The 25,007-nt window shown below is 37.9% G+C and overlaps 1 protein-coding gene across 1 annotated transcript; it reads left to right on the top strand.

Moving 5' to 3' along the window:
- Positions 1-3,801: 3,801 nt before the first annotated feature.
- On the top strand, positions 3,802-19,864 carry BCO1 (beta-carotene oxygenase 1). The gene is made up of 11 exons (XM_069868728.1): positions 3,802-3,951; positions 7,790-7,918; positions 9,277-9,406; positions 10,810-10,957; positions 11,822-11,969; positions 13,063-13,283; positions 14,146-14,403; positions 15,568-15,670; positions 16,728-16,822; positions 18,926-19,037; positions 19,667-19,864. The coding sequence occupies exons 1-11, from the start codon at positions 3,888-3,890 to the stop codon at positions 19,837-19,839; spliced, it is 1,581 nt and encodes a 526-aa protein (XP_069724829.1). The 5' UTR covers positions 3,802-3,887; the 3' UTR covers positions 19,840-19,864.
- Positions 19,865-25,007: the final 5,143 nt, after the last annotated feature.

The raw sequence follows: 25,007 nt of genomic DNA, 5'->3' as shown, positions 1-25,007 counted from the left end.
TGAAAACACATTACTGAACTGTATAACGCATTATTAAAACATGTAAATAGTCTTGGGATGTTGAAAGCTACAGGTAATGTTATAGAAGTCTCGTGGTGAAGAAGTTTATGAGTCCTGTGGCTGCTTACTTGTTTGAAAGTCTAGTGTCTAAATGGGCAATTAAATTCTTTGGCATTATGATCACTGGGCATGCTCAGTCTACTGGTATGGGTGGGCACCTGGTATGATATGCCTCAGCACTTGAAGAGTTTTAATACTAAATCACATTATCTTTTTATTTAAATGAACGAATCAGTACTTCTGGTGATATCTATTAAGAATATGACCGTAGTAACAGAAAGCAGTATTTTAGCACAGAAAATAGTGAAATCTCATCTCACAAAAAATTGAAATCTCATCAAGAAAATTCAAATCTCACAAAAATAGTTATTTTGATGCAAACAGTACTGATCAAAAGAGTATTTGATTAAAACTGTTTTGATCCAAGCAAAATCTGGTCAGAACAAACCGTATTAGTAGTTTGTATTTGCAATTATATGTGGATGGTGCAAGAGAAGTATTACTAGATAGTGCTGGTGGTATTTCTTTTGAAATGAGCTCATGTTAGCAAGATGGCATTTAAGAAAGATTAGAGCTTGCATCTCCTGGCATAGTGAGGTAGCAATCAGTGCAATTCCAGCAGAAATGACTGTTAAGTTTGTTTTACAGTTGGTGCCTTTATTTGATTATAGATAAGTTGGTAGTTGAAATTTCTTAAAAGTTCTTAGCACAGCTTGAAGTCATATTCAGGTAATTTGACCTTTGTTAATGGAATTAAATTAGAACTCCAATTTTAGAAGATGAAGGTTGAGATTAAAGTATATTAAGTACTTATTTCAATATAGAGATAAGAAATAATATCAGCCTTTCTCCAGTTTATAAGGCAGTGATTTGCTTCTTGTGTAAGTGAACTGAAAGTACACACACAGCAAAACACTTTGTTGTTACATTAGAAATGTAGTTACCCAGCTCCTCTGCCTTGGGAAATTTTATTTCCAGAGATCACACTCCAAAGGTCACCCCCAGTCTTCCGAGGCCACAAGGCAGGGCCAGACAAATGCTGGGCAGGGTAATGCTTTGCTCCAAAGGCATCTTCATGGCCCTTTTTAAGTCTGGGAGAGAAGCTCAAGGCACTTAGAGACTGGAGGGAAGTAAAAGCAAAAAGAACCCACAGGAAACAGCTTGTAGCCTTCACCACAACTGTTGAAAGCAGAAAAAAGTACAGTGAAGGAAATCTGCTTGATGTGGGGAGCTGGTAACTTCAAAAATGTTGTCATGAGGGGTGAACAGAGAGAGGAAACTGTGGGGAGAAAGTCTGGATTTGGTTGGGAGGAAGATTTCTATTCAAAAGGTTCTGCAGCTGGGTAGTGTTTGTAAATAAGGACAAGCATCAGGATAGGCTATTCAAACCATGGGATTGGGTCATTTGAATCAAGACTTATGTTTTCAATATTCCTTGCTAGGAAGAGTGAGACAGCACAGTTTCCCTGAGTCTATAATGTTCCAATAAACATCACAAGGTGTTTGGTAAGCCCAAGACCAAAAAGCTGCAGGCAGTCTCTCCAGAGAGGGTTGCATTTCCTCTATGCACTCCAGAACACAAAATTCTATAACCTTCTCCATTCTCTCCCACCAGATGTGTTTTTACAAAGGGAGATAGTGAACTAATAAAACTAGAAAAGTCACTTAACCCATGTCTACTTCTGCTGATCGTTACACATTAGAATTGTAAATCAATACCTTGATATTTTCCATTTCAATGTAAAATAGGGAAAATTACACAGTTAGAAAGAAAATTCACCTCTCCATACCTCACTAACTGCTTAACGGTCATTAGCATGATGAAAACAAAAAAAATAAGTTGCTTATGGCTGAATGAAGTATTTTTCACTGAAAAACATGAAACATGACCTCTGCAAGGTCTCCTTATTTAAGTTATACAAAATATGGGACAAAAATTTCAGGCATGGACACCTGAAATTAGCTACCAAAACACCTTTGGGTTGATTTCAAAAGTTGTTTGGTATCTGCGGCTTCTTATTCTTCCATTCAGATAACTTTTAACAAGATTTCAAATTGTCTCATCCTAGCTGAAGCTTAACTAGATGAACAGTCATAGTAAAGAAAGGCAAAAGTGGTTCAAATTAATCTTCTTTATTGCTTGCTTGCTCTATGGAAATCTGTTTAGTACTGCTACAGATTAGACCACTCACAGGTTAGATAATTAAAACTGCAGCATTAAGAGCTGTGGCCCTGTCAATAGATGAGGATGCGTTGATGAGAACATATTAAAGCAAAGCAGAAGATCATAGACAGAGAAAAAGTCCCCATGGATTAGTGGATGCAGAGTTAGATGGCTTTGCTTTTTGGTTAGATCCTTTTCAGTCTGTAACACTGCGGGAAAAAGTCCCTTACTTGGCTTAGTGTATACAAATAAGTCTACATCTCAACACACACACACTCTCTCTCTGTATGTATATATGTACAGTGTATGTATATGTTTATGTGTATATATATCTGCATATGTGTATGTATGTGGACTTCGATACCTTTCATCTCCTACAGACATCAGGTTCGATGTGGCTGATTCAAACAAAGCCCATCTATTTTCTTTCTTAATCTGGCTTCTTATTTTGTTATTACCTGTTCCTGCCAGTGCTTTCCAAACAGAGACACAGGTGTGATGTCTGGGTGAGCTACCCAGGGGGAACATTGTCCATCAAGCAGACAATAGGCTGGGAAGAGAGGAGCGATGGAAATGTATAACATGTGTGTTAGAACAGTCACGTGTGGCGAAAATTATCTTTTAAATAAAATAAAATAAAACCATATTTTTTAAACAGATCAGTCAGCCTTAAGAAGTGATGTTAAAACATTTTGGGATCAACAGTGATTTAGTTGAAAAAAATCCGATTTTAGGGTAACCTCATATGAAATTGCATAATATATAATTGTGTAAAGAATCTTTTTATCCATCATGTTCAATGAAGGCTATGATTTGCTATGCAATCACATGCTTTATATTGAAATAATTCTTTTCCCAAAGGATTTTAAATTAAATTGAACTCAGTTAAGTACCTTATCTAGAAACAAAAGCGTGAAGTTAAAAATCCCTCTTATTTTTAATTATTCCTGCCATACTTTCACTGAGTGGATTCAGGTCACATATGAGAGAATATGTTATAGCCTTTGTTTGTGAAAAAGTGTTTTAACTCAAAAATGTGCCTCTCAATTCACTCTGGAGCAGCTTGTGTATAAAGAAATATGATACATGCCTGTGTAGTGATGATATTTTATTAATTGGTAGAATAGCCCGGTTTAAATTTCAGAGAATGGGGGGGAAAAAAAGGATGACACCCTGCTCTGAAATGTCACTCCCAAAGAGCCTAATTCAGGGCAGTGTGTAGAGATTTCTTTTCTTCTTCTATCCCTACCTGCCAAGTGGGGCAAGCACTCCTACGCTGTGTTTGGTGTGCTGAAGGTGATGGTGCAGATTTATTCTACCTGACTCCCTGGGTGTGCTCAGCTGCTTCAGAGAGGTTCTAAGGAGCAAGCATGCAAATTAGTGTTTTTCTTACTTCTGCTTTTAATCAATGAAAGAGTTAATTTTAATGAGAATGTGCAAGAATTATAGTGTATGTGCTAGGGATTAAAGATCATCTATTATAAATTTTCAACCTATAAACCACCAGCCACTAGCTCGCATTGCACTTTGACCTTATCTTTATATGTAACAGGAAGGAGCTGATCTCAGCCCACACAGAAGGGGACCCGCTAGGGCTGCAGGCGCAGCAGGACAGAGGACACGGAAACCGCTTATTACACGGGAACTGCTAATTACATGAGAGATGGATGTGGTATTCAGGGAAACTAAAGAAGAATATCCAGAGCCCATAAAAGCTGAGGTGCAAGGTGAGTGACAGAAAATCTGTGCTAATACCAGTGGTTACTTTGATGTTTTCAAATATGTAAACACTGAGATAGTTGTTCACCCAAATCAGCGCTGAAAGGGGAAACGGAGAAAGCGAGAGAGGTCAGTGAATTTTGTTTAAAGGACTGAGCTCAGATAATATTTATGTCCCAACTTTGGGGGAGTAGTTAATTTTTGTGCACTTTATGAGCATTTCTGTGTACTTTTCCGAAAAGCCAAGTTGAACAGAATCCACTGAAGTTGGCAGTGAGGGAGGAAGCCTTGGGATTTAATCTGGTGACACCCCTCCCCCATGGCTCTGCTCAGGCTTTCGGTTTCTCCTCTCTGTAACCCTTTTCTACCCTTTCTTTGGTTGCTTATGCTCTTCCTTGTCTCCTGGAGAGCGTCACTGAAATTTGGGACTCTTCAAAAACAGTATTTCTAAACAGAAAAGAAGCAGTAATGGATGCCACCATGTACAGGTGGCATTAAAAAGAGGATTCAGAAGTTAATCCAGTAAGAACTGAAGGGTATCCTTCAGAGGGACAGTTTAAAGTGGCTCTCTAGGGATGAACGCTTGATCAATCTTTAATTTTTAGTGCTTTTTTTGCTTTATATAAGAGTTTTTTGCTACAGGTACAGGAGAGGTTTGTTACCGAGACCCCTTGTTTAGCAAATATATGCTGCGTTTTTTGTAATAGGTGGTCTGAGAAATGGTAGGCATCTAATATTGATTTTAAAGTCACTTCCCAAGTACAACACTTAAAAAGACGACAAGGAAAACTTGCGTGATCACATTGTTCAGTTTGGTGGTTGAATTAGAAAAGATGTTTCAAGTCAGACAAAGTGCTTTGTTATAATTTGCAGTGGGTTTACACCTTTAATTTTTTTTTCTCAATATGAAAACTTATTGTTGAAACATTTGATATTACAAAAAAAACTTTTATCAGACTTGATCTGTATTATGGAACGGTTTATTTGAACAAAGACTCCACGTTTCACTAAATAAAACAATGTAAAAAATATTCCATAATTGGTAATGATGATTCAGTATTTACTATTAAGAAATCTAAAGAGAACCTCAGCCTCTTTAAATATTTTGTTATCCCTTTTTTCTGCCAGTATTTTGTCTCCTTGTTACTCAATGCATACACTGTAAATATGACCCTATACTTGTAACATCGGCTGTAATTTAACTCATGCTCTCCTAAACACTGTACAGCTACGTGACTGTACAAGACTCCAGTAAACTTCCAGATATTTGGAGATTTTACTGTGTCACTGTTGTGTCTTCACATGGTACAGAAGGGTATCATTATTTCCACTTCAGACTCAGGTCTAAACCAAAAAAAAATACAAGGCCCAGATTTTTAAAGCTGTTTAAGCATTTTAGGATGCTGATTGGTACCCCGTGTGATTTACAGAAATTCTCAATGCCCATTAAGATGAATTTTCATCAAAACCTCACTAGATGACCCTTTGCTCCATGCTTTTCATACTGGAATTATGCCAGAAATTACACTGAATTACGGCAGAAGTTTCTGGAGGTGCATCAAGGCTACAATGCCTTAAAAAGAAGATCCCCTTTTTTCCCCTGTTCATGTCTTCCAGTGAAATTACCTTATTGGCCTGTCCTGAAATTTTTCAAACATCGTTAATCTGATATAGAGGAATAATCTCTAAACAGAATTTTTAGCCCTATGAGCTGCGAGATGCTCACTGAATTGCAGAAATACCTGTTTTTCTTGAATGGTAGAACCCCAAGCAGATGACAGTATTACTGCATCAAAATACAGTCATAAATGGCATTGGTAGAAGGTAGGAGCCCAACAGATTGTACTTGCTACACTGCAGCTGCCCACGGGACTGGAGAAACAGAAGCGCCTGCAATCTTCTTTTGCCAGATAACAGAGAACTGTAGAAAGGGAAGTAGCAAGAAGAAAATGCTCGTATTTTAGGCATACTAGCACATTAAACTTGTTCCACACTCAATCTTCAGTAGTCAGCCAAACAAAAATTTTGTATCTAATTTGAATATATAGTTTCTTAAGGACATAATCGTGTCCTCTCATTTTCTTCTGCTAACTTGTGATGTCCTCACTGTCCTTCCACCAACTATTTTTAGTTATTCAAGTTTTGTGCAATTATCTATATTACAGATTAAACGTTGTTTATCTTATACAAAAAAAGCATTGTAATTATTGCATTGGAACTAGGCAAGTAATCCTTTGCATTTAGATGTGGTTTTTTTCTTGTGTACTTAATGTCGTTTGTTTGCAGAAATGGAAAATGTCCTTGTTTCCCTTATGTAAGAAGGTCACCACTTAGGAAATGCTATCCTAGAAAGCAGCCAAAGTCCCTTTAGGATCTGTGGGAATATAATGGAAGATTGGTGAGGAGAAATTGTAAAACACACTCCAGTGTCCTTGCAGCTGAGATGTAGAAAAACATAAATCATGCTAATCATTGCTTGGTCCCATGTGCTTGACAAGTAGAACCTTTGTGCTTAGGTAGCATAGGCCTGGGATAAACAAAGGGACATCCCAGAAAACATGCTTGAGATTCCTACCCTGCTGCAAGAAAGATCAAGGCACAGTGGAAAACTGCTATGCCATTTCCCTAATAAATACGGGCAAAGCAGCAGGTTTGGTACTGACATTTTCTAGCAAGGACCAAGCTCTGCAGTCCCTGTGCTCCCTTTTGTGTTCCCTCTGCCCAGGTGCAGTTTCAGAGATACCCTGGTTTGTGAGGTAATGGAAATAAATTTACTCTTTGCATTTCATCTGTGGCTTTGTGGTTGTTCCTGCATTCTGCCTGGGTTCGGCTCATACAGGATCTCAAAAGGTCTAACAGCAAAAAAATTGTTAACTCTCTGCAGCTGCATCAGCTTTGACAGAATTGTTTCCATGGGAGGACATTTCTGTCTGTTGTAGAGGGAGTATTAATAAGGAAAGGTGTCAACATATTCAATATGAAGTCACAGACCAAATGATGAGGAGAATTAAAAGTTCTGAAGGTTTTTATGCAGAGACAATGTTCAGTGCACGCCTTGTGTGGAAAAGCAGTACGGGATCTTAAATATTCCCCTGGGAGGCATGCACACAAAGAAGCAAGTGAAGCTTCTAATTTAATATCTGATATGCTTTTGTTCAGCTCTTTAACCCTAATGACATTCTTTAATTGTTGTTACTCTCTGTGTCAAATGGTAGGTAATGTATTTCTTGCAGTGATTTGATAAGAAACATTTTGTATTTGAATCTCAACAATATTTATGGATTTTCAGGATAATATTCCTACCCTTTATTTGTCTTCAAAGCACCGATATTCTGACTAGTGTCACAAAAGCACTGCCAAAATGACAATACATTATGTTGTGTAATTTAATTAATGCAATTTTTTTTTACTGGAATTCATTTAGCCTGAAGTTTAAATTGATGTGCTGAAGGCCAATACAAGTCATATAACCTATAAAACGTATTTATTTCTGATAAGCTCTAGCTTTTCCTGGAATGAGTGAAAGGGTTTAAATGTATAACTTTAAAATCTGAGTTCAGGAAAGAAAATTTATTTATTTAACTTTATTTCATTCCTGATCTTTAGCAAATTACATTCCAACAATCTCATCATCTTCTAGTAATTTCATATAGCATTAGTGCAGAATATTATTGGTGCCAATTTTTTGAGCGGGTCACATTTTCATTAACCAAAAGTCCAACATATTTATATGCTATTACAAATCTTTGCTTACACCCATAGTCTGTCTGTGCCCTAAGGAAAATTGTCCTGTAATGTACCCCTCACCTAAATGAACAGATACTGTTATCTTCTTTTTGCTCGTAGGTCAGTTACCCACTTGGTTGCAAGGGATACTTCTCCGAAATGGCCCAGGGATGCACACAGTAGGGGACACTAAGTATAACCACTGGTTTGATGGCTTGGCTCTGCTGCACAGCTTTACATTTAAAAATGGTAAGTTGTTGCACATCAGAATAAAAAAGCTCAACAGCTCACATGTTGGTGCCTTACATTGCTGATTCTGTTTTGAGTTTGATTAGTGTTAGAATGTCACAGGTTTTGTGTGCAGGATGGTGTGAGGTGAGGTGGTAATGGCTTTGGGGAAAGTCTCTCCAAACATGTATTCAGACCTCACTCTCCACAGCAGCAGCAGGAGGATCTCTGTTATCAAAGATAGATTAGGTTGTCCTTCTTTCTGGAGTGTCGAAGTTCAATATTGTGTGTTCTGCAGGACAGCCTGCAATGAGTTCTGAGCAGGTCACTGCAGGGCAGCTTTTGCCTTCCACTCAGAGCAAGAAAACCTCCATTGTTTCAAACTGGATCAACCACAAGTACTATATTATCTTGGGAGGGGGGTCCGTTGTGGATGAACAACCTAGTTTCAGGGAAGACTAACATTCCCCTTTGGGGATTTGGTTGCAGCTATAACAGCTGCCAGGATTGAAACTTAGCCTCATTTACATATACTTAACACCCCTACAAGCAGTTCTGTTATTTATCATTCTTGTGGAGGGAAAACAGGTAGCCCTCTATAAAAAAACATTTCATGTTTTTCTTTTCAATTAAAGTATTTTTAGCTGTTCAGCTGTTTTACAGTGTGAGGCAGCATGTTTTGTACCTAGATACTCGCTGCAAAAAGTATACATCTGTAAAAGAACAGAGTTTAACTCATCATCCTCCATTCCTAGTCTGTCTTTTTAGTTTCCACTTCTGTGACCAGAGCTATTTAATCCAACTGCAGGATTTCCTCGCCTGTCCAGCTCTTCATCCTTAACAAAGTAACCCATAAAGAGATGACCAGTGTTTTCAAAATTGCCAGTATATTTTAATTGCCTAAAGCAAACAGAGATATGTTCAAGTTCAGTGATCCATTAAATTGGTTAGGATAGACATTGATTGCTTCAAGCAGTTTGTTACTCTCTTATAACTAAATTTTGCCAATACAGATTTATCACCACTCATGCATTGATGCATAGTTAATAATTTTTACACAGATTGTTTTGTTTACTGGAAGAGTTTATACGATTCCCTCCTTTCCTCTCCCCAGTATCCCAGTATTGTCCAAATGCGTTGGGAATCAAGGACGCCAGACAGATTGTGACCGATCTCAGCAGCCACAAGAGCAGCCCTGGGTTCCTTAGATAGCTGAAAGAGTCTTCCAAACCAGGGATTTAGCAGGACTGTCAGTTTCATTGGAAACTTTTCTTAGCTAAAGGATGTCTGCTTGAGAAACTCTTTCTGTGACTTTACCTATGCTAATTTTCCAAAGAACTCTGTATGAAATGTGATTGAAACCTGTTTGCCTTTGTCAGGTGAAGTTTACTACAGAAGCAAGTATCTCCGAAGTGACACATACAACTGCAATATAGAAGCAAACCGAATCGTGGTGTCTGAGTTTGGAACTATGGCTTATCCAGATCCATGCAAAAACATATTTGCTAAGTAAGTGATGCTTTTGCAACAAGATTCTTCTATCTACTTATCTGTCCAGCACAGATGTCTTTCTGTTTACTCTTGACACACATTTACAGATACAAAATCTTTATTCCCAAAGGGTAAGAGATACATCCAGCACTGTACTCTTCGTTATTCTAAGGCAAATATTTTAATTTCATTTTATCAGCAATATTGGCTGTTTTATTCACTATTACAAGTAGATTTTGTTGTAACTTTGAAAAACCAAATATTTTCTTTTCCAAGTGTCTCACAAAAGTTTATAAAAAATGATATTCTGTAAGGGGAGAAGCAGCAAGAAAGGAAAAGATTAAGACATTGGGAAGGAATTTATGAAAAGTTCATTTAACAGAAAGAAGAAAAGCATCAATAACTGAAATAAATTAGAAAAACTTCTGGATTAAATACTATTTTAAAAAATAAGTAGTTATAAAATTCAATTGTTTCTTGAGTTGTGCAGTGCTTTGAGGGACTGGAGTCATAGGCCTGGGCTTATCTTATGTTCAAAATGAGAACCACTTCAGATCATTGTGATAGCTGCTTTCATACTGCTAGAAAGGATGACAGGCTATATATTGGAAGTGAAGGTGTAAGCCATCATGTTATCACCTGTCTTGTAAAATTAGCTGTGGATATTCCCTGACAAATGCAAGTAGCTTACCCATCTCATCCTTTCTGGACTACCTCTAATGACCTTGCATTTGGTATTTGGTGAGAGCACATGCATGGATAGTCATTGCAAAATAGTTGTGCATTTTTACCCTGACACAGGATGCTTTTCTTCTCTCTTCCAGCAGTAACAGGGTAACAACTGGCATTTTAAGTTCAAAAGGGATGTAAGCAACTTTGTCTTGGTTTTAAGTGAGTATAATAAAATCCTGCACTAATAAGGAAAGCTGTCAAGCCCACATGTGAAGTGGGATCTTCTTTGAAATCATAATTGTGATATAAGATAACACTGGGAACAAAAATATTCCATCAGGGAGTGTATCAATACATTTATTTTAGGAAGGCATACCCTGAAAAACATACCAGCTTTTAGTTAGAAACTGTTAGTCCAATTCTCACAAGGCACGCACAGAGGAGCATGTAATTTGCCCGAGCTGATAAACCAGTGGATACATTGCAGCTGACAGCGGGACTGGACCTGGATGCCCGTTTGCACGTCCCTTACCCTCACCATGGTCAAGGGCGCTGAAGTTCATCTCTGCTTTTCCACTCTTCCCACCGAGGCGGTGCAGGAGAGGGCAGAGAAGGGGAGAGCCAGTGCCCTGGCTCTGCTGTGGCTGTGCAGAGCCCCACAGCTCGAGTGCCTGCTGCTGTTTGTGGGGTGAAAGCAGGTACAGCCTCTGCTGCTCTCACGAACCAGTGCGAAATTTCCCTCTGTACAGGGCATTCTCCTATTTGTCTCACACCATTCCTGAGTTCACAGACAACTGCCTGATCAACATTATGAAAACTGGGGATGATTTTTATGCTACCAGTGAGACTAACTTCATCAGGAAAATTAATCCGCAGACTTTGGAGACATTAGAGAAGGTATAAACTACTGTCTGTCCTTCTGGTTCCTCATCTGTAATGAATACAGTTTCAGGCTGACTCATAAGGTTCCATTCATGTGCAAGACACAGAACAGGAAAGCTACTTCTCTTCTTCTACTATTCCTTTACTTTTGAAATCATGGTAAAGTGAAATAGTGAAAATATCACATCTTCGAATAACTCATGAATTCAAAATTAAATCCTGAATAGAGTGGGAAAAGATGGGCTTTAAGCAATTTTACTTGTGCATAATCTTGCAGGATTGCAGGAATAATACCACGTATCATGCTTATGACATAATTATTTTGGATTATTTCCATTCTTATCCATCTGTAGTTATCAAGTGATTTACATAATTAATGATTCAGTAGGTCAGTTATATGACTACTTTTCAAGTACCTTATGCAAGATATTACTTAATTATTAAAATGAAATCTTTACATATTGAAATATAAAATGAGTTTTGTCTAGCATGCAGTACAGTTTGAGTAATTTCCAAGCTTCAAATTAAACAGAATTGTTTTTGCTGCAGAAGATTGTTAGACTCATATCCCTACTAAATAAACTGCCTTCAGGATGAAATGGGCATTTGCAGAGTAACTTTAGTCAATACTCCCATTGTGTTGCGTGGCTGCAAGGGAGAGGTAAACATTATTCTGATTTTGTAACATGTTTTAGCCTTGAATTAGGAAACCATTTGACTACCTACATAAGTGATTTGTTTAAATGTCAAGGCCTGTTGAAAATAGGGTAACAATGATAGGCTGACAGTGCTAAAATGCTGGTGGATTTGTGGTGTTAGCTGAGATGAATTTTAATTCACTTACATATCACTAAAATTTCCTGTCATGTGATTTTCTAGGTTGACTACAACAAATACATAGCTGTAAATGTGGCAACTTCTCACCCACACTATGACAGTGCTGGAAATACTCTCAACATGGGTACTTCAATAGTCGATAAAGGGAAGACAAAATACATTATGTTTAAGATTCCTCCCTCTGTGCCAGGTAAGATATGCCTTTTATCAGTATTTTCCATAAACTTGTTAGCAATTTCTTTTCTTATGAGGTTAAGGGGTGTTGATACAGCTCTTAGAGAAGCCAATGGCATTCATTATCTTAGTTTTAACTTATTGTGAACTTGATGTTAACTGGTTAGCCTGTCTGGGGATGTGCTCTTACAGAAGTTCGTCTTGAATACTGTATAAACAGGGTATTTCAGTACGAAGAACATTGCTTTTAGAAGAAAGCTACTTTGAATATTGCTAGAGTGAACTAACTCTTTTAGAAGGATTTCCATTCCTTGTATTGTGATATGTAGAGGGAGGATAAACAGAAAAACAAATTTAATGTATAGAGCAGTATATATAATTAATGTTATAAATTTTAGTTCTCTTCATAAATGAAAATGCTTTTAAAATGCTGATAGTGTGATTATAGGAAAGCATAATGCCAAAAAATGTCTAATATGGAATTAATTCCTCTCTAATCTGGCCTACATTAGGCTCCACTTTATTCACAGAGCGAATCACTTGCTCTTTTTCTTTCAAGACAATCTTTTTTTTGTGGTGTTGTTTAAAATCAGCTGCTAGTGTGATGTCTGTCCTTCTGACTGAACAATCAAGAGGCCTTTCACAGCTGAAAGCTTAGTTTGTAATATCTAGCTGGGGCTCAAACAAAGCCACTATAAATCAAACAGGAACATCTCCTTAGAAGTTCAAAAACATGAGGGTATTTCATAGAATCATAGAATCACCAGGTTGGAAGAGACCCACCGGATCATCGAGTCCAACCATTCCTATCAATCACATTTGATCCCTTTATAAAGCTGCTGATTTAATTAAACATCTTTTTCCTCTGTGCTGGAACTTCTGAAGGCAGTAACCAGTGAAATCAAATTGTAAGACAAATGGGCTCTGTCTGAATGGATCCAGCATTGTGATACTGCAGTGCTGCTTCACTCAGATGCACACTTCTGTCTTAATTCTGCAGGAAGAAACAAACCATTTTCTGAACAGGAAAATGCAAATAGAACTGGCAGGAACTGACAGGATTGGAATTTATTATAAATATAATTTTATTTTTTATCATTTATGTTCAGAAACAGAAAAGAAGAAATCTTGTTTCAAACATATGGAAGTGGTATGCTCCATCCCTTCTCGCTCTCTGCTGAACCCAAGCTACTACCATAGCTTTGGAATCACAGAAAATTACATTGTCTTCATAGAACAGCCATTCAAACTAGATATTGTCAAAATGGCAACTGCTTACATCCGAGGTGTGAACTGGGCTTCCTGCCTTGCCTACCATAAGGAAGAGAAGGTATATGTTCTAATGTGGAGCAGCAGAGTCAGGCAGGCCAGTGACCTCTGCCACACTGTTCTGTTTTTCATCTGCTTCATTAATTTCAGTAATCCCTCTTATTTTTTTTCAACCCTTGACTGTCAGGTTGCACATTTTTTTAGAAGCTGCATTTTTCAATACTATATCCCGTCTCCAGAAATTTCACAAATAAACATCTGATGCTGAAGTACTTGAGAAAGAAGATAATTTGGCATTGTTAAAAATATTGTGTGCTAGCAGAAACATTCAAAAGTGCACTAGCATCCCCGACACATGCAGCTGCTCCTGCTCCAAACAAAATACTGTGTATTGTGGATGAGATCCTCTCTAGATCCATTGCATCAAATAGGAGAGCCAGACTGGTGGGAATCCTGCATGCAACGAAAGGAGAGTCCCTCGTTGTGGCACATGAGGAAAACTCTTGTTTTCTGAGGACCTTCTTTCTGTATGCTTTGGCCATTGATAAGTGGGCCATGCTGAGGTAGAGGGCACCAGCACGGAGCACTACAGACACTCTGGACAGAGGCAGATTTATTTAATGTAAAAACAGAGCAGGGTATTTTCCAGATTTTACTGGGAAATCATCATTCCTCAGCCTAGCCCAAACAGTAATTTGCAACAGTAAAATGAGTTTAAAGCACTTCTACACTCATTTTGCTCTTGTATTTTTGGTCTTCAGGTTGGAATGTCTTGTCTTCTAGCAGCAAAACCTGAGTTCTTAATATGCTTCAGTAGAAACAGATGATACATTAGAATGTTGCTGGCTACCATTAGAAAATAGTTTCCTTAACAACTGTTTGCTGATCATTAACAGTTTTAAATAATGTTTCTTATCTTCCAGACTTGGTTTCACTTTGTAGACCGGAAGACTAAAAAAGAAGTATCTACCAAATTTTATACTGATGCTATGGTGATTTTTCACCATATAAATGCTTATGAACAGGATGGCCACGTTATTTTTGATATTATTGCCTATAATGACAATAGCTTATATGATATGTTCTATTTAAAAAATCTAACTAAAGACTTTGAAGAGAAGAACGAGTTTACTTCCGTACCAACCTGCAAACGATTTGTTGTTCCTCTGCAGTATGACAAGGTAGAAAGAAAATGGCTTTTTAATTGGTTGTTTCAGCAGTAATTTAAAATACATCTGTGTGCATAATGAGTGAATTATGAGTTGCCAGCCCTTATGTGCAGATTTCTGATTCTTTAAACAATAACACATAAACAAAATGTGCAGGAGTTCTGTTTTGTGTACGTGTTGTGAAAAGTGGCAATGGGCAGCTGGACATACAGGCACATGGCTCTAGGTACTGATACCATCTCTTATGGAGAGCTGGGCTATTGAGTGTATGTGATTTCCTTACCAGTGAGAGTGTTTGTAAAATGCTATCAAATACGAGCAGATATATCAACTTGGCTGTTGACTGGAAGTGCGTGCATGAGGTTTTGTACAATCTGTTTCTTCCATTTTACTGAAAGCCTATATGTAATACATGAATGCTCCCAACTCTTGCAATGGTTTTATTAAAATTAGAAGATTTCATTTAAGTGGGACATTTACCAGGAAGAGGAAAGATTTTATCTTTCAATTTAATTTAAAACATCATTTTACGTCATTATTTGCAGGGAAGATTTTATACTGCCCAGCAATTTGGGCAATTTTCTGCCTGATACGCTTGGAACAGATAGTACTTTTTCTTTCTGCATACTAGAATCTTGCTGCTTTGTTCATGTCTCAAAAACAGTTATGCAGCAGTGACGAAGGATGCGTTGGATCACCTCAGCTACCCAAACTAGCCTGTAATCTTAAGAATTTGGCAGTAGCATATTAAAAGCAGGAGTGAGTTACACCTGGTTTTGCGCTTGATTTATAGCAGGTGCAAAGAAACTAATCTTGGTGACGTTTAGTGGGTAGATGATACCTAATTCCTTGAAACCCATCTTCATTAATTACATTCACAAACCATGTAATCCAATTATTGTTCTTCTGGAACACAGCCACGTGTATCTCAACCTTTCTAAAGGCTCAGCGTGATTCACAATGATTGCTCCTTGATATATTAAAATCCTCTGAGTATAACAATGAAAAGGTCAGGATCTAACAATACCAGATAAATGCTGTAAGAATTAATTTCTTGAAGCTGGATTATTTGTTCAATCCCCAAGTTGTTTATATTTGTATCAAACCTGATGAAATATCTAGATTATAAGCATATTCTTAGAGACACATGACTTTTTCAGTGTATGTCTCTTTCAGGATGCTGAAGTAGGTTCTAATTTAGTCACAGTTCCATCTACCGCCACTGCTGTAAAAGAGAAAGATGGCAGCATCTATTGTCAGCCTGAAATACTATGTGAAGGTGAGACAAAGCCAATATACAAATCTCTAATATGTTCTCTTACACCCTGATAGGTGCATTCTAATAATGCCTCATGGCTGTTCATATATGTCAGATCTTTATGAAGCTAAGAGGGACAAAACTTTTCATTAATATGTTTAGCATAGTTATTGACAGTATGTTTTTCTTCCTTACCTCCCTCCTGTGGGTCTATCCAGTAATATATGACCCTGATCCCCTCATATATCTATACATTTATCAAGAGTGAAATCCTTTAAACGTTTGAAGTTACATCTTTTATATTAATATAGGATCCCAAGTCTGATCTTGCAACTATTAGTATGACTTGCAAATCCACCTGTTACGAGAGTAGTTTTATTTAAATAGAATCATAGAATAATTTGGCTTGAGGGACCTTAAAACCTATTCAGCTCCAACCCCTGCAATGGCCAGGGACACCTCCCACCGGATCAGGCTGCCCAAGGCCCATCCAACCTGGCCTCAAACACCTCCAGGGATGGGGCAGCCACAGCTTCCCTGGAAAACTGTGCCAGTGCCTCACCACTCTCATAGTGAAGAAATTCCAATAGGTCTGTTATAAATAGTAACACCAGTTATTGATGTATTTTATAAAGATTGCCTTTGAAAGTGGATTTTTCACATTTTTTTCAGGGGATAATAACAGACAGACCTAAAGAGTATATATTTACCTAAAATGAAAGTAATTTCTTAGAATGGTAGCTTCCAATTATATTTCAGAGGTTCACATCTCATGCATTTATGAAGGAAGAAAAAGAAACTCAAACAAAAAAGACACTCATAAGTTTCAGTATAATGAATCCATGAGAATGAAAAATTGTCATGTTTGAACTGATAAATCTGGTTTAATAATTTTGTATTCATGTCCATCCTCAGCTTTTTAAAAATTCAGACATATAAAAAAATCTATGCAACACCTGTCTTAAATATTTTCAAGGTTTTTCACTGGGCAAAACTTCCTGAAGATTGGCATATGTAAATGTACATTTGAGTTATTTCTCTTCTCTTGTTCCTAAGTCTTGAACTTTATTTTACCCAGGGATAGAACTGCCTCGCATCAACTATGACTATAATGGCAAAAAATACAACTACGTCTATGCAACAGGAGTCCAGTGGAGGCCAGTTCCTACCAAGGTACAATTAACATTTACAGAGTCAAGAACTGTACTAACAGAACACAAATCAAATTTAAGCAGTTATAAGTAGACCATGCTTTACTAGTTTGCCCCAAAACATAATCTAATCTGCATTCATACACGCAAATTCAGTTTGTGATTCTGAGGCCAGAAACTGAACGCTTTTCTTCAACGTGAAGTTCAAGCTTCTAAATCGTGACACTGCAGCTGGGCACTATGTTCATAAACTTCAGCACTTTAAAGCAGGGAGGTGAAAAGCTGAACACATTAGCTTACTTGTCTGATTTGAAAAGCCTTGCTGGGCCAAAGTATGGAAACAATACATCTTCATTTTACTATTTAAAAGCCTGGAACATCATTGTCAGCTGTTAAAAACATGTAGTCCCATAGGCAGCAGAACAAATGCTTTCTTACAGACACCTGAGATTCGATTCTCGAGTATTTAAAAGTGTGTTTCTCTCAAAACTTTTCCTGTTGGTGGATCATTCACATGCATAGAAACGCAAAATGCCCGAATTCTTATAAAGGTGAGCTCACGTTGTACCATTTTATTCATAAAGTGTTAGTAAACAGCTTTATATGTCCACAAAGTCTCTTGAACACAATAGTTATTGAGATCCTCACTTTTCTGCACAACTGGGCTGAACTTCTGTAATGTGCTAAGAGCTACAAAGGAGAGAGTAAGAAAAAGAAGTACTAGACAGACATGGATCTGTAGTATATTTTCCCTTTAGGAAGCCTAACTAAAAAATATGTTATTACAACAGTATCCAATTAACCAAAAGTATTAAAACAACATCTAATTTTTCAGAAGGTTTTATGTTTTGCTAGCTAGTTCTGTATTAGAGGGTAGCAAATGTTTCATTTGTGTACACATGATGCCAGCTTTTTAGGAGACACCCTAGAATACAAATAGATGAAGATGAAAAGTAATAATGGTTGAAGGTAAGAGCATTGTACAGGCAAACTCTGTCTTTATAATTCTTGTTCTGTGACTATAAGGCAGCACAATTTGAGTTCACTGTTGGTTCTCATCTATAATTACCACAACTGATTACAAAATAAAGCTGGATTTCTGTATGATGCAAGAAAATTCATTGCAGCACCTCTGACAGTAGCTCAAATAAATCTGCAAGTTTGTGATTCCCAGTGTAGATAATCCCTGCTTCACTTAAATATAATAAGAAATGCTGTTAGAAGATATTTTTTTTCCACATCTGTTGCTCTTTATTGAACACAGGCACAACAAGCATATATAATACTTACATAAAGTCTGTCAGCAAAATTGATGCCATCTTGTTAAAAGGGATAATGCTTCCAAATTCTTCCTCCAGTAATTTGAATAGTTTCATTTTTGTGTAAACACTTTTTTTTACTAAAGGTAAAAAGGAAAAAAATATAACTGCATCTGTATGGGTAGAGAAAAAGCCTTAATAGGATTGAACTGAAAATACTGTGCATCCGCATTGGCAATTGGTTTGATCAGGCACCCATTAATGAGATGAAAATCTGTAGTCTGTTCCTTCAGTAAATACCAGTATCTGTGTGGAATGCTTGTCCCATTGTTTTAATCTTTACACATCCCTATTAATAGCTTTTGTTCTGGCATATATGCCCTACTTAACAACAGAAGGCCCTGAGAAGTATTGAGATACGATAAAAGGAAAATTATTCACACAATTATAAAATGGAAGGTTTAAATCTTGTTTCCTGCTTTACTGTAGAATTGCAGTGGTTTGGCACAAGTCACTTAAATCTTCCGGGCCTTGGACTCTTCCTCTGTAAAGTGAGGGCTTTGTTATAGTGGAGATTCTTTCCTGATCTGCTGGTGTTTGTTAAACACTTCGAACCCGTATGTGAAAGGTGCAATTGTAATCTGATGAAATGAAATTGAATGAACGCTGTGTGATTATGCAGCCACTAAATGTGACTCCAGAGTTTAATGTTTTCCAGGTGTTTCCTTCTTGTAAGGACACATGTCTTGTTGCTCCATAACTCTTAGTATTGGTCCCCCCTGCCAGCAGTCAGTTCATCTTGTACCTTTGGAATAAACCACTGTCTAGGTCACTGATGTTTTTCTTTTCTGGTCACAACAATTTAGATTGTAAAATTTAATATCCAGACAAAGGAGATGCTCCACTGGGGAGAAGACCACTGCTGGCCATCTGAGCCTGTTTTTGTTCCCAGCCCTGATGCAAGAGAAGAGGATGATGGTAAAAGAATTCTGAAAGTTGGGGTTACATGAGTTTTGCACTAAATCTGACAAGTCTCATTGTTCTTAGTCAAGAAATCTGGTTTGATGCCTCCATTGTGAGATTAAAATTAGCACTAGCCGTTTTACTCCTGCAGACAAAAAATCAAAACAACAATGGACCAAAATCTCCTTGTGTAATGTCCCAAGGTAGGCATAAACAACAAAACCAATGCTTAGGACTTCCCAAAGAGCCACTCAGAGCTGGATTCATCAACAGTCTGGGTCAGCTGAAGCTGTGGGAAACCAGTGCTATTACAGATGAGAATGTGAAGTGGCACTGCAAGTATCCCTGTCATCTCAATCCAATTCTGTTCTCAGGTGACTCCTTGCAAAGGCAGAAGGTGGACAGCTGAAAAAATGAGTCAGAAATGCCAGGCACACAATGCAGTGTTGGTTTGGATTATTTCCTTCCCAATGAACAGCAGGCAGACCAGAAAAAAGCACAGAAGAGAAGCATTCATTAGTTTGTTAGCACTCTCAACAGACCTCTTAATCTAGCAAGCACTTTCAGTTGGTATCCTAACAGTGTTGTATTTTCTGCTTGGTATAACTAGTATGTGCTTCTAATTCTTCATTTGTATGTCACAGGCGTTGTTCTGACGTGTGTTGTGACGTCTGATCCAAAGGAAGCACCCTTCCTACTTGTCTTAGATGCTAAAACATTCAAAGAATTGGGCCGAGCCAAAGTCCATGTAGAAATGCATCTGGACCTGCATGGAATGTTTATACCAGAGAAAGATTTGAAGACTGAGACGGAATAAAATGCTATTTATCCTATTACCCAGACTGAGACAACTTGCTACTGAGTGTGGGATAATACCATTCAGGAACAACATTATCGTATAACAAAAAATTACTAAATATAATCTCTTCAATAACTCTATAATAATCTCTTATAAGAGATAGCAGTAACTTTTATTACAAATAATTGTATGCACAACTAGTACATAACTATTCCAAAAGAAGGATGATTGGTATTAAGTGCTAATGCTGTGTACGACTTGTGGGACAGGGAATGAGATAAAGATAACAAAATATGTTTTATTTGAGTACAGTATAGCTTTCTGAGCAAACGAAACACTGTATTTATAGGGTGATGCCCACTATGCATCACATATGTCTGCAGGTCACATAACTTTCATGGACTGTTTCAAGACTGCAGCTCATAATGAAACTTGTCTCCTGCCAGAAAACCTCAGGTTAAACTGTCTGCTGTGACACTAATAGTTCATGGCAATGCATTCTCTTGGTGCTTGGTTTCCTAAAGACCTCTATAACCAAAGTATTACACAGAGGTGCTACAACTTTCCAATTTAGAACCTAAAAAAACCTGCTTTGGTAATAATTTCATAGTGTGTTTTCCCATTTCATGTTGACAAAATGTAATAACTTTAAATAGAATATATGTTTTTGTATAGCATTCAATTACACTTTAGTACTCTTCAGTCTTAAGTATTTTGTATTTAAATCAGTTTTCCTTGAGGAGAGTATCTGACATGACATTTCATGTAATTAGATGATTATATTGCATAAAAGATAACCAAAAATAGTATTTATTAATATTACTAATAGTCTCTGTTAATAACTATATGTATATGAATGAGGGCAGTATATTTCTAGCAGAACTCAGAGCTACATGTTCAACAAATTGTGAGGTGAAAGGCCTAAAGTAGACTTCATCTGAACTACATGGTAGCTGAAACTACAAGCTATTGCTAAGCTAAGGATTTGCTTTATTGTCTGCTTAGGAGCATCCATGTTCTGACATGGCTTTGTCATTGCCTGTAACAGATGCTTCCTAATAAAAGTACACAACTCTCATTTATAGTCACAACTAAAAAGCACATTTCAACACAGAGTTCAAATGCCAAGTATACCATGACTGGTTTTTGTTATAGGACAGCATTTCCTAATGCCCTGAGTGCATTTCTGTTTTCTGATTTGAGGCACTGATTTTTCTTTAAGTGAGAGCTTTTCTTCTTTGAATCATATTTCCGTGTTGTAGCTGCCTTTACTGTTGGAGGCATCCTTACTGATCAAGAAAACTAGGCGTACAGTCCACCCATTTTAGATGTTCATCTGGTCTGTATGTATCACTGAACTACTCTGGTATCTCTCAGTGTTACATATGCACTTTCACAGTGTCTCTGCTGCTCACTGTGTTTTACAGGTAGGAAACAGAATGAAATCATTGTTATTCGCTGCCTCCCCATGACATGAGAATCTGTGCTTTGGTGGCTTGTTCGTGATTACATAAGATGTTTACGGCAGAGCAGGAATTGAAACAACATCATCCACAGTTCTTGTTTGCTCTGTAACTCTTGCGGAGGCACCCACAAAACAGACAATCACTCACTGAAAATAATGAGAGTTTACTCAGCACTCCGACAAACAAAAATAAACCCCAAGTTCAGGCATCAAGAATATTGCTACATAACTAACATAAGAATTCCTAAGTTTTGTGAAGAACCTTTTAGAAGGACGACCCAGTCACTCACTCACAAAAGCAAATCTCTCACTCACGGGTGCCCAGAAGATAGAATCGCTCATCCAAAGGGGTGAGGCCTCACTCAAGGATATATCCAGAATAACTAATTACTCATGAAAAGGAGGGTGAGCGCACTCAATCCCAGGGAAGTTACCCTGGGTGGTGTCACAATTCCAAGGTGGAGAGTCCCAAATGCTGACCCACATCTTTGAGGAGGGACTGGCTCCAGTTAGCTCTCTGGTGGGACCGAATATACAATGAGTTGAATCTAATCTGTGGTCACTCTAGTTGGCTGGAGACCACATATTCCAGGGCTCTGTGCCTGGCAACAGCTCTCTACTCCACTCCTCTCGCCCCAGTGGCATCAGGATGGGTACGGTGGTTTCACCAGCTGGGAAGCCCCAGTCTTTGTGTCTCTGGCAAGACTGGTATTTGGTAGGTCCTCAGCAGTCCCTGATCTTGTCAGGTCCTTGTCAGGGCAGTTGCACCAGTCACAGTAACAACTGCACTTCCCTTTCTCTGTTCCAGTCTTTGTAAGTATAAAGAATATACAGGCTATTTATAATGTAAAAAAAAGTCACTGTGGTTGGATCTAGAGTGAAAATATGCAGTCTGGGGCATTCAAATGTTTTTATATTCCATAAAATGGAAATAAACATTCCAGCAAGCTGCGTCTGCAGAAATAGGCATCTGACATTTTCAAGCTATTTAAGAGAACTTTATCATCTAGAGAAGAAATTGAATTTCATTTTTGTAAGTAATATGGAACCGGTACTGGAAGGGAAGACTGACTTCTGATGTTGGCTAAGAACACCAGCTGTGGGGTTGTTTCTTTGAATCTGAAAGTCTGAATTTAACAAGTCCTGCAAATCTTTCTGGAATCATAAGTTGGCAATGAATCAAAAGTCTAACCATTATTATACATCTCCCTTTAAGAGTTTTTCTCCAGAATTTCTTCTCTAGAACTCATAGTGTTATGTTTTTGAATGATCATGAGTTTGGATATAGGAGTTTACTTGACTTTAGAGGAGCCACTTCTTACTGGCAGACATGACATGATAGGGGAATATTCACTGTGAAAACAATCTGCAGTCTAAGAAATTGTTATTTAACTTCATGTAGAAATAGCACAGAAAATAAACCATAAGAACTTGTCTTGGGTATAAAATTTTAAACAGTGTGCTGTATTCACTTGGTCAGTATTACACAGGATTTGATTAGCATCAAGTTTGTACTTAACCTGAAGAGGAACACAGTGATGTAAATCTGGATTTGCCAGTCCTAGTATCCTCCTCTGGCAGAGACAAGAGGGATAAAAACATAAAGCTAATCACAAATTTGTTCAAGAATGCTTTTAGCAATTGCACTAGGAATCTGATGAAACATTTACCCTAAATATGGTAATAAACTGTATCATTTCCAGACTGACAATTGCAAGGGGAATGTGTACGTGTTTTGCCAAGTGGCTGCAAGGCTTGTGGGTTTTCTCTGTTGTGGTAAGATGGCACACGCTAATGAGTCTGTCGTTTGGTTTGCTTCTCTGACATCCTTCGCTGTGAATGAAATCTTGAGGGACAGAAAGGTTTCATTCTTTTTTTGCACCAAATTAATCATAAATCATAAATCTTTTGCACCAAATCATAAATCATCCCAGTGAAACTAGTGGTGTTATTGTAATGGCATAAAAAAGACTCTAGATTCAGTGACTGCAAATAAAACCAGTAAGGGTAGATAGCTCCATGAAAGGAAAAATCCACAGTTGAGCAAGGGAATCAGGCCACAGGGATGCATACATGTAATTACTTCAAAGATGTTACAAAAGGCCCTCTTATTGGTAGAGTGGTTTGGAGGTGTTTGTTTGGTTTTTTTATCAATGGGTTTCCTTAATGGAACAAATAACAAAGCATAACAATTAATTTATTCTCTGGAGGTGGATATTATCTGTTACACCTTGTCTCATTGCCCCACACACGCGGCAGAAGCAGCAGAAACACTGTTTACTAGGACGAGTTAAAAACCAGATGTACAGCTGTGTTTTCCTGCATAACCATCTATGCAAGAGGCACGGAAACAAACCAATGTTTTTCTTTTTAAATAACCAGGCCACTCAATGACAGCTTTTGCAATAATTTAAACCACTATTCCCGTAGGTATGCAATTACCAAAGTATTAATAACAAGGAAAATACACCCTCACCAGCAAGTGCAAGATGCAGAGAGCTCCCTGCTCTCATTACCCTCAAGGAGAGCTGGGCACGTGTCCTCTGGATCTCTTCTGCTCTTCCTCATTCTACACCTGACATCCTGGATAATTATACCCAAGCCAGAAGAAGTAGCCTTCTAATATTTTTAAATGTGTGTGTTACCACAATAAGTAGTGCAAAGTTGCTGGTGTTTCATGCAGATTAGTATGTTTTCAGGCATTCCATCAAACCAGGATGTAAAGCACATCCTCTGCTTCCATAACTCTTGTTCAAAGCTGCACAACACACCTAGAGAGAGCATGCTACTCCTTTCCTTGCCTGAGCAAGTGTTTAAACTGGCTTAAACTGGGCTATTCACACTCTCCACGAACAGGCACTTGGTGCACTGTTTTGACTGCTGGGGTCTACAAGTGCAGATGTCCCCGCCAAAATCTCCCCCTGAAGAACAAAACATCATTGTGTCTATCTCAGAAAGGACAATGTTGGCTTTGTAAAGTCATGTGGTTCTGTTTCCTGTGGGGACATTTCCAGATAACTTTGTTCTTTCTCCTAGTGGTAAAATGATTCAGAGACATCATCAAACTATGAATGATAAAATAAAATTCAAGTTGTTCGCATTTCAAAGATATGTATTCTTGACATCACTGACTTAGAAGAAATGCAAATAATGAATGCATGTGACCCATCACAGCTTTATCACGTCAGGGCCTCTGAAAATCCTCTTCTCCCTGTGAAAAAAAAAGGGAAGCGTGGTGTCCTTTGGGTGTTCCACAGCCCCAGAAAAACAAGTCTCAAATTGACTGCGAGGGCAGGAGGTTGCTGCGGGTGGCTGTGTTTGCCTGTGTTTGTCAGTGCAGCAGATCACAGCTTTTGAAACACTTCCACTCAGTGCAGAGTTTCACAACTTAAACACTGGATGATGTTAAAGAGAACAGCAGCAGATGGAATCAAGTAATCTCCTAATGTGCAATTAAGCCTGTTAAATATATGGCCTAAAAACTTGTGAAGTGCTGTGAAGAAAATATTTTTTTTTTCCTGAAAAGGGCTTATTTCCAGCTGTCAGCTTGGGAAAATGGCGCCATCCAAAAGCCTCACTGGATTTAATTTTTTTTGGATTTAATTTTAATTTTGTCTCATCCTCCTGCCTACCACTTTCTCCTCCAGGTCAGGTAGGGGAGGGGGAGAAGAACCATAGAATCATAGAATAGTTTGGGTTGCAGGGGACCTTAAAGTTAATC

This window comes from Phaenicophaeus curvirostris, chromosome 14 (genome assembly GCF_032191515.1).
Source record: "Phaenicophaeus curvirostris isolate KB17595 chromosome 14, BPBGC_Pcur_1.0, whole genome shotgun sequence".
Classification (NCBI taxonomy): Eukaryota; Metazoa; Chordata; class Aves; order Cuculiformes; family Cuculidae; genus Phaenicophaeus; species Phaenicophaeus curvirostris.
This window is presented reverse-complemented; position numbering and strand designations above follow the sequence as displayed.

Bases quoted from the DNA above. Each gene is read 5' to 3' on its own strand.
- BCO1 (XM_069868728.1), top strand. From the start codon at position 3,888: ATGGATGTGGTATTCAGGGAAACTAAAGAAGAATATCCAGAGCCCATA. The intron at 7,919-9,276 runs GTAAGTTGTTGC...TGCCTTTGTCAG, and splicing joins CAGCTTTACATTTAAAAATG to GTGAAGTTTACTACAGAAGC. The intron at 10,958-11,821 runs GTATAAACTACT...GTGATTTTCTAG, and splicing joins CTTTGGAGACATTAGAGAAG to GTTGACTACAACAAATACAT.